Below are 17,063 nucleotides of genomic sequence, written 5' to 3'. Positions count from 1 at the left end.
AGTCCAAAATCCGACAAAGAATTTATTAGATGTTGGTAAGGTTCAGTTATGGTGGGTATTGAAACATTGATAAACATAACCGACCCGCTACTTTCGATTTAAAAAAAAAAACAATTAACTGACCCACACTGGTTTTTTATTTGGTTCGGTTTTTTCCGTTCGATTTTTTTGAGTTAAAATTCGGTTATAAATCGGTTAATCACCCAAAAAAGAATTATCCGTTATCCAATTGGAGCTATGGAAACTCTTCAATTCAAAACCCTAATCAACGTTTCCAATCGTCAACGGTATCAAATTCTTCTTTTAAGTTAGTAAACCCTAGCTTCAATGTAACCTGTTACTCCATCGATAATCATCATCTTTAGGCTTTAATTTTCAAATTCTATGTCAATTGGATGAGATGAAGTTATGATTGTAGAACCTTGTGACCTAGAAATCGAGTATGTGTATGTATAGTTGTGAAATTTATTAATTGTTCTTCTAAATATTATATGGAATTAGTGCAAATTAATTAGCTCCAGTTGAGAATTTTGTATGTAATTTTTTAAACCTACACACAATTTTTTTCAAACTTATATATACACACAAAAGTTTTCAAAATTTTATATATAATAATTCAAACTTACTAATCAGATTGGATTAATAAGTATAAGTTTTCAAATGCTTCAAAGATTTGTGACCATTTTGATCGACTTTGACTGCCTTTGACCGATTGAACTCCGATTGACAAAATGTCCTTAATCTAAGAAAGTTAGGAAACTGGGTCAAACGAACTCTGATTGAGCTCATTCTAGGGCGTTGGGACTGGCTCGTCGAACCCTAACCCCTTAACCCTAAAATCTAAGCTATAAACCCTAAAAGCTAAAACATAAGCTAAACCCTATGTATATATGAATAGGGTTGGACGACCTGGTTCCAACGCCGCTGGAATGAGGTTAATCGGAGTTCATTTGACCCGGTTTCCTACCTTATCGTGTACATTGATTGTCGACTAAATTGGCTGTGTTTTATTTCATGCGCTTAACTATGATTTAGAAATGATGGTTAAAGTTATATGTACATGGTTCCAGCAGAGCATTAAAGCTGGAAAAATATGAATTATATACCATTTGACAATCAATGCACACTTGTGGGATGTTTGGGAATGCTTAGTAAAACTGCTTATCTGGTTATCGTGTTTCTATACATGTAAAAGCTGTTTTAAGAGTGTTTGGGATTGCTTATCCCAAACATCTTATTTCAGTTGATAAGCAGTTATAATTCGGTAATTCCCGAACACCCTGTTTTGCCTAATGAAGACTCTAGTTCATGATCTCAAAATCTTACTTGTCACTGTGTCAAGAACACAGTTTTTCTATAGAGCTGCTGAAACCAAGAAGCATGTGGTCAAAAAGTCAACCGGAAAAATAACGAAAACCAAAATGATTCCAAGAAGGCTGCTTTTGCACTCATTTGGATTCATACCGGTTTTATTGAACGTTCCTCTTATCGCTGAAGCCTTGGAGATGAATGAACCTGAGGTTATTCGGTGTGTATTACGTATCGTTCTTTAATTTATTTTATCAGAAGCTTCACCAACTATTATTTATTTTCAACATCTATTTGAATTGTAAGCATTTAGGACCCAGAAGCTTGATAGTGGAGTGCGAATACAAGGTAACTTCTTTATGTTATATTTACCACTAAATGTGTAAGATTACCGGTTTTCCCTAACATATCAGGTAGTTTTTGTTGTTTTAAAATTTTAATTGGTTAAATGAATTGTAATTGATTAGTATAGTGGTAATATTTTTGTACAATATTATATGAGTTTCTGGGTGTGTTTGGATTGATGGAGAGAGAATGGTAGTGATAGGTGACGTCTGGTTTGAAGATATTGTTTTCAAAATTAGGAATCTTTTCTCGAAATGAGGTTTCTTCATATCTGCCAAAGATGGTGGGTTTAGTAACTGACTCTTATTCTCATTCCCGTTCCACGCTGCTATCATACCCATACTTATATGTAGGGCTGTAAACAAATGGAACGTTCAGCGACCAGTTCGTGAACTGTTTGGCGGGAAGTTCCTTTATGTTCGTTCGTTTAATAACATAGTTATCAAAAACGTGTGCTTTTGGAGCCTAGGCGTTTTTTCTGGTCGATTCACAGTAAATGTGCTTATGCTTCCAAGGTAATTATAGCGCAGCCAATATGAACATTTTTGTTCCGAGTATTTTGTTATCTGAGACTTTTTAAGTGCGAGTATGAACATTTTGGTTTTGGTTTTGAGTACTTTATTGCTTTAATGAACTTTTTAATTTATTTTATTTAAGTGCGCTTTTTTTTCTCAAGCCCACGCTTTTTTTGCGCCTATCGCCTAGGCCCTAAGCGGAGCCTAAGCGCCTTGAGTGCCCTTCGCGCCTTTGATAACTATGTTTAATAAATGAACGAACACGAACAAGAAATTTTGTTCGTTAAGTTAAACGAAAGAACATGAACAGAGCTTGCATTCCGTTTATGTTCGTGCACGCTCGTTAATGTGTTCGCTCAATTATGTTCATTTGGATTTGTTCATTTAAAGGTTTTTATATGTTGTATTTTTGTTTTATTTTTTTAGATTTTAAAAATTCGAAACCTTAGTTATACTATATGCCTTTCCCAATATCCCTTATTTGGCAATTTCAGTTTCAGTTTGTGTTAAAGCTTGACAAACTTCTTAGATTGGTGTTAATCATGTTTCTAATAATTATGTCAACCGTGTTCAGTAATTATGTTAAGTGCTTATTTATTTTTTGGTGGATTTCTCATAATCTTTATGATGAAAATTGCAGATTTTATTCTAAAATAAATATATGTTCGTGTATATTCATTTATGTTAATAAACGTTTGTTTTCGTTTATATTCATTAACCTTTGTTTGAGTTCATTTGCATTTGGTAACTGTTCGTGAACAGTTCATGAACACGTTCATTTCCTTAATGAACAAACACGAATAAGAAATCTCGTTCGGTAAGCGTTCTTGAACCGTTCATGAACATGATCATTCCTTAATGAATGAACACGAACAAGACCTTGTTCATGTTCGTTCGGTTCGTTTACAGCCCTACACACAACCACAAACCACAAACCAAAAGCCATCAAAACCTTGCATTCTTTGCAAAAGCTAAAACTGTATAACTTCATTTGGTTTCTCTTTGTAGATATAATTGACGGTGAAGGTAAAGAAGCTCGTGAAGGAGATCTGGTTGAAGTCAACTATGTCTGCCGGCGGTCAAACGGGTATTTTGTACACAGGTAGGTGCAGCAAGCTCTTGCTCTTAGATGTTATTATTGTAATTCATCGCACTTACAAGTTCAATAATTTAAAAAAAAATTGCAGTACTGTGGATCAATTTAGTGGAGAAAGTTCCCCCGTTATACTTCCTCTAAATGAGAAAGAGGTTAGTGTCATTCAAATGTCATGAATTATCAACATTAATTCTTGCTTATATTCCGCTTTGATGGTTAGGGGGTAGGGGTGGTCATCACTTGTAATTTTAATTAATGCTTAATATTTAATTAAAAAAGTGGACGAGAAAGCGTTGAAAGAATTTAGCTTGGAAAATGTAAGAAGGTTCATATAGATTCAATGAAAGAAAAGACTATGTCTGTTTAACTGAGATAACTGGTTGTTTAATTTGACAGATTATAAAGGGTTTGAAAGAAGTCATAATTGGAATGAAGGCTGGAGGTATGTTACTTTTATTTATATATGTTATTTTCGCATTGTTCTCTAATTTATGTAGAATAACAGTGGACCGACAAAACATGAAAGATTTTGGTATTTGCTTAATTGCTTCTCAATAATAGTTGGATTTGAGAATGAAAACTTACCTACTTCATTAACACCACCCTCAAACCAGCCCCCTACCAAAAAAAAAACCTGAAAAAAAAAAAGATAACAAAATATATTAGTTTTACTTAGGGGTGTAAACGAGCCGAGCCCGGGCCTGACTAGGCTCAAGCTTGACTCGGTTCGAGCCTACTATTTTGGGCTCGAGCTCGGCTCGAAAGTAAAGCCCAAGAGCTCGAGTTTGGCTCGGCTCGGCTCGTGGTAATTTGAGAACAATTTTAAAACAAGCTAAAAACTCGGCTCGAGCTCACTTCAATAGCTTAAACGAGCTGAAGCTCAGCTCGCCAATGTTAAATAGTAGGTATATTATATATACAAATAAAAAATAAAAAAAAAAATTGTTTGGGCTTGTTTAGGCTCTCGCAAGCCTAAACGAGCTTTGTATGTAAAGTTCGAGCTCGGGCTCGATAACTAAATGATTCATATTTGAGGCTCGGGCTCGTTTGAGCTTTTTCTCGAGCCGCTCCGCTTCATTTACACCCCTAGTTTTACAGTCTCTCAGAAATCCAGAATTTGATATAATGTCTGTTCATTAGAAAACCTCCATTTTCTATTGAGATTTTGAATTACCTTCTGTTGAGTACGATGTTTGCTTTGACCAATTTCTAATGACAAATTCATTTTACCAAATTCTCATGATATATTAAAGTAATTTAAATCTTATTTTTTTATTATATTATCAATCATTATTGTTATTGTTATTGTTATTGTTATTGTTATTGTTATTGTGTTATTGTTATATTGTTATATTGTTATTGTTATTGTTATATTGCGTATTTGCTAATGTATTGTTTGATGATGTGGTAATCCGTATCATTCCAACGCAACGTGGGAAATCTAACGTACTTGTTAAATATCATCCCGGATCATGCTTTCTGCTTTGCAAAGCCATTAAACTGTTTTTCTGTTATAAAGACTAATGATAATAAAACATTATAATATTATATCAGACTAATCTAAACGCTGTTTTGACTCGTCTTCTCGTTAAACCAGCATACGTTATTTTCAGGTAAGAGAAGGGCACTAATTCCTCCTTCTGTAGGATATGTCAAGGAGAATTTGGGACCGATTCCCGATGAGGTTTGTCCTAACTTTTCTTCATATGAACCCTAAAGCTCATCGTTTTTGCATGCTATATGTGATATTATTACTTTGGGGTGTTCATGGTCCGGCTCGGCCAGTTTTTACGAAAATTCTGGGCTAACCACGGTTTTGGGAAATGATAAACCAAACTAGCCAGGTCAGGTTGGGTGGGTCGGGCGGTTTGGCAGTTTAACGGTTCGGTTTTGGCGGTTGGAGCCAATTTTCCCCCAAAATCATTAGTTTGTATAAAAATGATGAAGATGGTTCATTATAATACATATAGATAGATAAGCTACATATTTCAAAAATAAGAAAATATATAAATAATTAAAGTTAAACGGGCAGTTCCAAGTTTCAAACCGGACCGAACCGTTTAATTGCCAAGTTTCAATCGGGTTATATAAAAGATAAGTGAAAGGAGAATGTGTGAAAGGGGTAAAAGGGGCCTAAGGTTAATGTTTATGCATACAATACAACCTCCTAGAGGGTTAAAAATGTAAAAAAATATAATAAAAATTTCGCTTTTTTTGCACCCAACACATGTGCAATTAAAAAAATAAATAAATAAATAAATAAAAATAAACCACTGGGTGTCAGCCCAGTGGCCACCGCACCCCGCAAAAACCGTGGGGACTCAGGTTCGAATCCCGGCTGCTGCGCACCCTTACCTGAAGTCCACTCGGCTGGGGGACTCACCGCCAGACGGCTATGCGGTAGTGCTGTATGGGGAGGGAGAACCCTCCCGGGGCTAATGGTACCCCGCAATTACCATTTTTTTTTAAAAGATTTAAAATAGGCAAAAAAAAAGTAATTTTGGGTTAGCCTAACCAGTTCGGCCTGGCCCGTTTCGATCTGTACCATTAAACCCGTTTTAACCGGTTACCTGACCCACACTATCTTGTCATCTCTACTTAAATGTAGAACAACGAGGCAAAAAGGTAATTTTGGATTTAAACCTTGCCCAAAAAGGAAAGTAATGGCAGTTTAATCGGAATAACTTCTTATATAAATCATGAGTTATCTTGTTCGCTGCAGTTTGGTCCTCGACGCAGCCTTTTGTCTCATGTCAAGGAGCCCTTGATATTTGAGGTGCAACTTCTCAAGGTTTTATAAAAGTTAGTATATATTTTATGCAACTATAATGTGGTCAAACATGTTGACTTTCGACACGATACATTGTTTCCAACTAATGGTATTTACTCAGCAACTCAGTTTATCATGATTATATCTATTGAGTTACCGACATGTTGATGTTGATCGCCACTTTTTATCGACAAACATGATTTGTCGAGGCCCCTTCTTTCTTGACTATAGCAAACGGGCCCACCGCCTTTGTTCAGGGCCTCTTTTGAGAGTCTAGTCATTAACCGTGTTATAAAAGTCTTCGTGATCTTGTCCAAAGGAAGAAAACGCGAGAATTTTTAATTCTATATGAATGTACTTCTATAAGTGCAATGTACTTATCTTAATATTCTGTGTCACGAAAAATCTTTTTAATGAAAATAATTATTTAAAAAATGATGCAGAATATCTACAAGTTAAAATAAAAGATTATCTTTTAATATTTATTGTTTAAATTTCATATATTATCTTATTTAGTTACCTTTTTAATTATCATTCATATCCTATAAATAGGATCTCTAGGGTTATTGTTTAAAGGAGTTTTTGAGTTGATTATTATAAAAAGAACTTTGTTCTTGGAACCTTTGGTTCAATTTATCGTCTTTGATTATCAACAATTTCTTGAGCCATTTAATTGCACGCGAAACTGCATCAAGTGGTATCAGCAGCTTCAGGTTCGTCAGGATGTCCACTTTTCGGAAAGATCGTCAACCACACCACAGATTCGCCGCCGGAGGCAGTGGTCCGGAACAGCGTGATTCGCATGACGCCGAGATCGAGCGACTGCAACAACGGATTCGTGAACTCGAATTCAATCAGCAACAGGGATTTGATAGATACGACCCATATGATCATTCCACAACCGAATCTGTCATCTGGGATGACGAAAACGACGATCGGTTTCACAATATTTTTGCCCACCCACCCCGCCACCAAGAACCCCCACCACCGCCTCCTGTTGATCCAATCCGCGCCCTGGGCATTCGCACCGAAATTCCAGAGTTTGAGGGACGCATGGAACCTGATGATTTCATTGATTGGCTCCAAACCGTCGAACGTATATTCGATCTCCGCCAAGTCCCCGACAATTTAAAGGTAAAACTCGTCGCTATTCGCCTACGTAAATATGCTTCTTTATGGTGGTAGCATGTTCAGAATCAACGTTTTCGGGAGGGTAAACACAAGGTTGAAACGTGGGAAAAGATGAAACGCTTGATGCGTTCCAAATTTGTCCCCGTAAATCATAAACAAGACTCGTTTCTGGAATACCACAAATTTAAGCAGGCTGCACTTCCTATAGAGGAATTTATCGTCAAGTTTGAACAATTACGCATGCAGTGCGGTATTGAAGAAGAATAAGAATTATTTTAGAACAATATTGTTCTTTGTCTTTCGGGTAATCGAAGGCAGGTTATCACGCTAGGGTTTCTAGCGTCCACTCGTATCAGTCGCTCGATCTCGGCGTCACGCGGATCACGCTGTTCCGGACCACTGCCTCCGGCGGCGAACCTGTGGTGCGGTTGACTGTCTTTCCGAAAAGTGGACATCCTGACGAACCTGAAGCTGCTGATACCACTTGATGCAGTTTCGCGTGCAATTAAATGGCTCAAGAAATTGTTGATAATCAAAGACGATAAATTGAACCAAAGGTTCCAAGAACAAAGTTCTTTTTATAATAATCAACTCAAAAACTCCTTTAAACAATAACCCTAGAGATCCTATTTATAGGATATGAATGATAATTAAAAAGGTAACTAAATAAGATAATATATGAAATTTAAACAATAAATATTAAAAGATAATCTTTTATTTTAGGGTTGTGTTAAATGTACCTACAAGTCAACCCTTTTTATTTTTTTTATTTAAAGATACTACTTTGACACAGGGCCCAAGACATGCTGTTATCACATTGTCAATCATTACACCAATATTTTTCTTTCCTTTATTCAAAACTAGTAAACTGATTTTACTTCTAACTTACCATGATTTATTTTTATTTTTTACTTTTATTTTAAAATTAAATTCGATTATATTTTTGTTTCAAAATAGCAAACTTTGTATACAAATATTTTTTAATCCAATATATGTTGGATTATATTAAGGGTCCTAATAAATTCATATGGTATCATCTTATTTACACATGGTTTATACGAGCCGTATAAGGTTATACGGCCGTATAGAATAAAGTGAACCGACAAAGGCTATGCCAGCAACATCTATGATTCGATGTGGAAATAGAACAACCCTATATTAAATGTGAGCCTAACAACATCTAAATTTCAGAGCTCTAAATGTTTATTTTATTAACATGTTAACAACTACAAAAATTACAAAAATATAATTAAGTAAACTGTTTTTTAAGGTATACAAATAGGGCTGCCCAAACTGCTCGACGATCGAAGATCGCTCGACGATCGCTCGAAAAATGCTCGTTCGATTCCCGCTCAGTTTGTAAATGAGCCGATCGGATCGGTTCGATTCAAATTCAATCCGAGCATGAGCATAGCTCCGCTCGCTCGTTGATCGCTCGGTTTCGCTCGAATTATTTTTATTAATAATTAATATATATATTTATATTATAGATTAAAAACCCAAAAAAATATAGTAGCCCAAAAAAAACTAAAAGCCCAAATAACATTCATCCCAACTTAATATTTAATATATAAATCTAAGTATAATCTAACCCTAAATCTATTCTTCCCTAATCAGTCGTATTCAAATCGCCGCTCTAATCTCAGTCTCACTCTCCGGTCTCCACAGTCACAGACTCACAGTCTCCGACCCTCTAATCTTCGGCTCCGCTCTCTAATCTCCGACACACATATCGCCGCTGTCTCTAGTCTTCAATCTTCGGACGGTCTTCAATCTTCGTACGGTCTTCAATAGTTCTTCAATCTGCAACAAGTGAGTCTAATCTGCTGTTTTTTTTAATTTGCTGTTTTTTTTAATCTGCTGTTTGGTATGTTATGTTTCTGTTTGGTATGTTTGTTATAGTAGCATAGAGCAAGATGGAGATCGATGACATTCGACAGTTGGCAAAATTTTGATGTAAATATGGTTGGTGATTAGCTGTTCTTTGTCCCAGGTCCTTTCTAGCTTCTTGCTAGTTGGGCCTGGTTGGTTGTTAGTAATTAATAAAAATTTGCTCCCTTGTTTGTTAAAAAAAATGTTATGTTTATGTTTGTTTCTGTTAACCAGATTGATTTTGTTATGTTTCTGTTTGTTTATGTTAACCAGATTGTTTCTGTTTGTTTCTGTTAACCAGATTGATTTATAATCTACTTATACTTTTGTAGTTTATGCATTAAACATTTGTATTTTGTTTTTTTAATGTGTAGCAAGCTGCAAGAGATGAAGAAAAATTGGAAATTGATGTGTTGACTCCAGATGGGTCTGGGTCTGATAATAAATGAAAGGTATTTTTATAATTGACAAAACCTAAAAGTTGTTTTGTAATGTGTAGAACTTAATGGTTTTGTTTAATGCTTGTGTTTATAGGTTATATGTTGATTTGAAGTTGAATTTTGTGGATGAAGATGAACAAGTTTAAAGAAGAAGTTTATGGCTTTTGAACTAAATGACAATTTGTATTCGCACTTTATTTTGTGTTGCTTTTGTATTCGCACTTTATTTTGTGTTTCTTATGTATTCGCACTTTATTTTGTGTTGCTTTTGTAATCGCACTTTAAGTTAGAATTTGTTTTTGTTGAACGAAGCCTTATTATTCAATCGAGCGAAAACGATCCGCTCGCTTTTTTTTTAGGATTTGATAAAAACCTAGCGAAACCGAGCCGATCGATTCAAATTCAATCCGAGCATGAGCATCACTTTTGCGATCGGTTTTACAAATTTGATACGCTCAGATCGGATCGGTTGTAATTCAATCCGAGCATGAGCAGACCCTCGATCGGATCGGATCGGATCGTGAACACCCCTATATACAAACAATTAAAACAAATAATGTATTTACACTAAAAACAAAAAAAAAATCCATGTAATGAAAAGTATTTAACATTTTAAAAATACATAAACTATTTTTTACTTTTTATACAATAAAAACTTTCGTTGAGAAAATGTAAAGAAGATTATTTACAAAATATAAAAAACATAATTATTACATGCAACCTCTTAATCACATCTTATGCAATCTATATTTTTCTTGTATTTTTTTATTTGATAATTGACATAACTATTATGATCCTAACCATAGTTACGTGAATATTTCTTAACATGGTCGATCTGACTATTAACAAGGAAACAATGCAAATTGTGACTCCTTACACCCCTATAATCACAAGATTTTACAAAAAAAAACAAATCACCAAATCCCAATACTCCTTACACCCCTATAATCACAAGATTTTAAAATTCTGATCTGATTAAAAAACGCAACTTTTATTATTGACTAGATATCTTATTATCAACTATATAAATATTCAACTTTTATAAACTACATTATTCATAGGTATCTTTTCTTGTTAAAAAACAAACCGAACAGTACTTTTAATATAATGAACTTTTTTACTTTCGTGTTTATAATAAAGTGTTTTGATTATTTATTTATTAATATTGACATTAATACTAATAATAGTATAAATAAATAATTAATATAGTACAAAAAATCGTTGTTAAATTACAAATATAGTTCGTCCATTAGTAATATATAAAATTGTAATGGTTAACTGTATATATGTATTTCTTTTTTGTTATACAAGACAAGTAGTAAAAACAAAATATAAAAAAGTAACAAAATATTATAAAATAAAATAACATAAAAAACATAATTATCACTTTTGACTTTTATAATAAAATAGTGTAATAAAGTAAATAACATAGAAACATAATTATTCTTTTTGACTTTTATAATAAAATAATGTAATAAAGTGTTTAATCATTACAATGTTTGACTAATGGGTAGATTTATCCTTATATTGGGTGTATTTATCACACCCCTTATTTTAACTTGTACATATTCTGCATCAAAAAAAGTAATCATTTTGATAAATATTAGAGATCTTGATGTCTTTTTTTTCTTGTTTTTCTGCTTTGATATAGTATCACACATATCTAAATGGGTGTATAATAAGGTGCCAATATGAAATACTAAAAAATAACCTTTAGTTGTCATTTTTATTAAAGGAGTTCTCTTCAGGTTGATAATGAGCCCGCTTAACTAAAATGCCAATCCATTTAACTAAACAAATCAACATGCCAAGTCATTTTTGACTCGTTTAACCCATATATTACATACATCAACTTGTTTAAAATGTTTACAACTCGATTATAATCTATTTACAATCTGTCAACCCGTTTGACTCATTTAGATGAATGTGTTAATAGTCTTGCACTCTCCATTGGTTATGAAGGGGTGATTGTCCCCAATTTTGAAGTTAAATTAAACTCTTGTCGGGAAATTAAAAATATCAAAAGATAATATAATGTTACCACAATCATCTTTTATTAATATAACATATCAGAAATAGAAGAATTTTATTCATAATGATATATTTTAGTTTGTAACATAACTAGTCTGGTATGGTATTATAACATTTTTAAGGTGGTGGCGACTGGCGAGTGTATGAAACTCTCAAATAAGCATTTTTTTTTATTTAAGTCGCTCACCAACTTCATTAATGCAATTGAACGTGTTTAAAACGAAAGAAAATATAACCAAATCTACACACCTATCTATAAATATTTGTTCAATCAGTGTTTTTTTTTTTTCTAGTTTACTCAACCGTAAAGCCTAATTTGCTGGTTTATAATATATAAGATTGAATCCTAATAAACGTAAGAAGTTACAAGGACGTGACAAATGCGTCTGCCTACAAACATTAAACTTTTACAAGCATAAGCTCGTAGGTTAGACACACTTGGACGGACACCTGAGTTCTGCCGTCAAATATCTTGTGCTACAATCCCTTTAAAAAGGTTTATTTTCTAGATATAACAATACTATATTTGAACCGAAGAGAATAAAATGCCCGATTTTATGGTAAATTTTGCATACGTGTACCAGTACAATTGTCATGTAACCTTCCGTTCTTCATGCAACACCGGTTATACTTTTTTCGAATAACAAAAACTTACTATCATAACATAAAATCATAATAACTGACTAATGAGTTTCATAACATATAAGACCATAGGTAATGGTTAATGCCCACTAAGGGGCATTTTTCACCACATCATCATCATAATGCCCTTTTAAAAAAGGTGTAATGGTTAATGCCCATTTCATTTATTACTTTCCATTATTTTTCTTCTCTTTGGGCATTATTATAGAAATTCCCCTCACTCTTCATGCCCCTATAATGCCCATGAGTAATGGTGTAAGGGCATTATCAAAATCTTTCATGCTCTTATAAAGCCCCATTACATATGGTCTAAAGGTTAGGATATAATAGAAAGTTTATTTGGCTTAGAAGGCTAGAGAGTAATCTTAACCATCCATTTAGTTAATCAAGAGCTAAGATTAAATGAGGGAAATTGAAGGGAAGAAAAGAGGCGCGTGAGTTTGTTTAGAGGCATTCTAGTCAATACAAGGCAATAGTTTCTCTCTCCTCTAATTCCCCCTCCCCCCAGTTTTTAAACGTTAATAACTTTTTCATACGACATTATTTTTTTATAAAAATTCCACAAAAAAACGAGCGTTTTTTTATCTTTAAAACGAGTATCCTATTGCTATATTTTCGAAATTTTTTTTCTAAAACCCAGTTGCGTAAAACGCAATGGAAAAAACCCAGTTGCGTAAAACGCAATGGAAAAAACCAAGTTGCGTAAAACGCAATGAAAAAAAACCTAATAAATGACATTTTTCTAAAACACAATGCACCAAAAACACTAGGAAATGTCTTATTTGTAAAAACTTATTTCTAAAATGCAATAGCCTAAAAACACAAAAGAAAGTGTACTTTCTCAAACACGATGGACTGAAAACACATAAAAATGAGTTTTACCTAAAACGCAATGCACCAAAAACACAAAAAAAATGTCTTATTTCTAAAACGCAATGGCTAGAAAACACTTAAAATGTCTATTTTCTAAAACGCAATGGACTGAAAACACACAAAAATGTGTTTTACCTAAAACGTAATGCACCAAAAACACAAAGAAATGTCTTATTTATAAAACGCAATGGCCAGAAAACGCTTAAAAATGTCTCCTTTCTAAAACGCAATGGCCTAAAAAAATAAAAGAAAGTGTTCTCTCTAAAACGCAATGGATTGAAAACACCTAAAAATGTGTTTTACCTAAAACGCAATGACTAAAAGCACTTCAAAAATGTGTTTTCTAAAACGCAATGGCCAGAAAACACATAAAATGTCTTAGTTCTAAAACGCAATGGCCTAAAAACACCAAAGAAAGTGTTCTCTCTAAAATGCATTGAACCAGGACAATAGTTTTGTCTGTGAATTGTCTGAACCAGTAAATAGGAGATCAAAAACTGTTTACGAATGCAGTTTTCCAGAGGTAATTTACAGAAATTAAATTTTCTGATGCATTTTTATTAAACCAATTTAATCGAAAATTAAATTTTCTGGCAGCTCGACCCCAGCCAAGGGCTCTGCCCCTTGGACCCCGCCAGGGGCTGCCGCCCCTGGGACCCTGCTACCAGGGGCGCTGCCCCCGGACCCCCGCCAAGATCGTAAAACACAATGACTAAATCAAAAACCCAGATCATAAAAATGAAATTAAAGAATTTCTTACATGGATCGAAGTCGGTTTCTTCTACGATTTATGAAATTTGAATGATAGAAACACTTATCAGCGATCGAATCAAATGGATCGAGTGATTATCTTCAAAATCACAGGAAAAAATGAGATTTTGAATGAAATTAAACTGGGTTTTCTTCAAAAAAAAAAAGCTGAAAAAACACGTTGATCGGGTGTTTGATTCAATGATTGGTGACGAAAATCGCACTATAATGTAGTGATTATTGAGATAGAAAGTGAAGAAATGGTTGAAGATGGTGGGTTTTGAAAATGGTGGGTTTTGAAGTTACTGGGGAGAAGAAGGAAGAAGGAAGGATACGATTGACTAAAATACCTTTCCTCTTTATTTTAAATTTTGGAGTTAACTGCCAAAATCGTCCCTGAGGTTTGGGCACGTTTGCCATTTTCGTCCAAAATGACACTTTTGTACCAAATTGCACCAAATGTTTGTAACTTTTTGTCATTTTCATCTAAACCACTAACTTAGTTTATTTTTTCTGCTAAGTTGAGGATATTTGGATGAAACTGGCAAATATAAAACCACATGGATGATTTTGGCAATTTACTCAAAACCTTTTTAATTTCTTTTATTTGATATCTTTTGTTACATATATAATAAAAAAAGAATATACATGGAGTTTTTAAAAAAAAATAATAGTTTTGTCACATAATTTTTATAAATTTTCTTCCAAATCACTAACTCAGTTATTTTTTCTGTTGAGGTGAAAGATATTCTAAATTTTATAAATTAAGGCAGAAATTAATTTACAGTTTCTTTATATAAATCAGTTTTATTAAGAGAAAACGTAATTGGTGTGCAACACATAACAATCGATTACAACTTTTACTAATTTATCAGTTGTAGAGATAGAAAAAATTTTTAAAACGTTACATATCTTTTAAATGTGTTGAGCACCTAGGAAATATGTTGGTAGAAATAAAATATTTATTTAATTAAGAGTATGAAGGTAACTAACTTATGTTTATTATGAGTGGCTTGAGTAAAGAAACTTTTGTTTCATATCATTATAATTACAATTTGGTGGGTAATTTTAAGGTTTGGTAACGATACGTTGTTTGATAGAGGGGGGGCACTGGCTTTTGTTTTTTCCTTAGGAGCGAATTTAAAAGAGTAGAAGAAGAATTACAAAGTTGGTACATATGATAAGATTTTTTTTATTTGACCTTTTTTAATAAGGTCACCAGTATTTTTGTCACACCCCAACCGATGGTGGAATCATCGGGGCGCGGCACTAGGCGAATCAGATTGCTCAAGAGAATCCATAACAACTATATAGCGATAATATTTATTACATTTGTTATCCCATACTAACAAATAATACAATCACATAAGTCATCACAGAGTTCTTGTCCTCTCGAACAATTCAAATCCGACAACCTAGATTTTAGATGCGTTTCTAGACTTCCTAGCTTGATTTGATGTAGACTTCGACTACACCTGCAACATACGTTAAAATATTGTCAATACAAAAGTATTGGCAAGTATACAGGTTTGATATGTAATAGCGTAATAGATTAAAAAGTGTTGCGAATTTCCACATGCATAAACGTAATACACGACATATATACTCACAAAACTGATACTACCAGCTAAGTCCTCGATACTCGATTCTTCGATGGCATAACTAGACCCTGTCGGGCGCAATAGTACTATACTAGTCGTGGTGGGACGTCACGAGTATAAGTCCTAGCACATATGTAACTAGCATCACGTATATCTATGCAAACAGTTATTCGCAAGTGATAAATTGACTGATTATATGATTCGTTGATGAGTTCGATTTATAAGGAACGTATGTTACACCCAAAATTCGATAAAAAAGGGTTAAGTATACTCACAGTGCGTATTTGGTTTGGATTGGCGGGATTATGCCTGAGAATGCCCTGATTTCAGACTGATTATATGAGTATTGGATAGCGCGCTAAATGATAACGGAATACGCGAAAGCGAATGATAATTAGATCAAAGGCTGGCCCGTTCGGATGGGTTGCCCGATCGGATGTGCTGTCCGATCGGATGGGTTGTCCGATCGGCTGGCCTGACCGATCGGCTAGCCTGTCCGATCGGTTGGGCTGTCCGATCGGATGGGCTGTCCGATCGGCTAGCCTGTCCGATCGGTTGGCCTGTCCGATCGGTTGGGCTGTCCGATCGGATGGCCTGTCCGATCGGCTAACCTGGCTAGCTGTATTCGACTATTTTTGCAAGTTTTTCGGTAGTTTTGGTCGAGGTGTTGCTGTGACGTGTTAAACAACTGAAATCCCGTCAAATCTGACTTGTTTTAGCAGCCGGGAATCACCCCGTTCCATCAGAACTGGCAGTTCTTGGCGGTTTTTCCTTGTTTAACCCGGAATTGGTCGTCTCATCGATAGGAATCAGATCTTAGACCAACACGACACTAGGAACGAGTAGAAGGTCGGTATAAGTTCTGTTTCCATCGTTTTTGAGTGTTTCGAAGGTAAAAGAGTTGAAAGAAAGTTGGAAAACCATCCTTCAATCCTTTTATTCGTGATTGTGTGTAGATCTGTTGTGAAAATGCCATTTATTCTTGTGGAAATCCTTTGGATCTGACTTGTTCTTGGTGGAATGAGGCCAACACTTGAAGTTCATAAGAACTTCATGATGACATCACTCTAGAACACCCCAAATCCGTTGATTTCACGGTTAAAAGTTGAAATTTGAAAGATAGAAAGGTGGAGGAGTGCATATAGATCAAGGAAGTACAAGATTTGAGTTGAAAACTTACAAGAATCGTGAGAAATCGAGAGATAAAGGGGTTGGAACTTCTGGTCGAGCAGCAACAGTCACAGCAAGTGTGCTTGAGGTGACTGAGGGGTATTTATAGGCCAAGAGGAAGGAAAAGGAGGGCAGGTTGGCCTGGATCGGCCGGCCCGTTCGATCGGCCGGCCCGTCCGGATCGGACGGCCTGTCCGATCGGTTGGCCTAGCCGGATCGGATGGCCTGTCCGATCGGCCGGCCCGTCCGATCAGCTGGCCCATCCGATCGGTTGGCCCAGCCGTTCGGATGGCCCATCCGTCCGGACGGCCTGTCCGTTCGGAGGCGTCTCGATCCTCGTTTTGTGCGTTGCGATAGTTTTAGGCACACATTTTTGTATATTTATTTATTATTTATTTATTTATTATAATTAATCACAAAAGGGTCGTATATACGTATCTATATATTCAATATTCGGTGCGATGCTCGAATTACGCATGCCTTCGAGTGCGTTCTTCGATGTAATGTGCCACAATGATC

At 34.9% G+C, this 17,063-nt stretch overlaps 1 protein-coding gene and 1 long non-coding RNA gene across 4 annotated transcripts; both read left to right on the top strand.

The window, feature by feature from the left end:
* Nucleotides 1–191: 191 nt before the first annotated feature.
* Nucleotides 192–6,202, top strand: LOC110873535 (peptidyl-prolyl cis-trans isomerase FKBP16-1, chloroplastic). Of its 3 annotated transcripts, XM_022122469.1 has the most exons (8): nucleotides 192–287; nucleotides 1,343–1,528; nucleotides 1,622–1,656; nucleotides 3,177–3,270; nucleotides 3,356–3,416; nucleotides 3,661–3,706; nucleotides 4,878–4,948; nucleotides 5,987–6,202. In XM_022122469.1, exons 1-8 carry the CDS (start codon nucleotides 238–240, stop codon nucleotides 6,062–6,064), a joined length of 621 nt encoding a protein of 206 aa, XP_021978161.1. In that variant the 5' UTR covers nucleotides 192–237; the 3' UTR covers nucleotides 6,065–6,202. The 3 variants fall into 3 exon arrangements, with proteins under 3 accessions (XP_021978161.1, XP_035831737.1, XP_021978162.1); XM_035975844.1 differs by lacking the exon at nucleotides 5,987–6,202 and having other exon boundaries at nucleotides 4,862–4,944; XM_022122470.2 differs by lacking the exon at nucleotides 192–287 and having other exon boundaries at nucleotides 1,367–1,528; nucleotides 1,615–1,656.
* Nucleotides 6,203–8,721: 2,519 nt separating this feature from the next.
* On the top strand, nucleotides 8,722–9,788 carry LOC110873536. Its single transcript, XR_002555230.2, has 3 exons — nucleotides 8,722–8,977; nucleotides 9,412–9,489; nucleotides 9,572–9,788. It is a non-coding gene; the product is annotated as an uncharacterized LOC110873536 (long non-coding RNA).
* The last annotated feature ends 7,275 nt before the right edge of the window (nucleotides 9,789–17,063 follow it).

Source organism: Helianthus annuus, chromosome 8, assembly GCF_002127325.2.
Source record: "Helianthus annuus cultivar XRQ/B chromosome 8, HanXRQr2.0-SUNRISE, whole genome shotgun sequence".
Lineage (NCBI taxonomy): Eukaryota > Viridiplantae > Streptophyta > Magnoliopsida > Asterales > Asteraceae > Helianthus > Helianthus annuus.
Note: the sequence above shows the minus strand (reverse complement) of the source record. Positions and strands in the feature narration are given on the sequence as shown.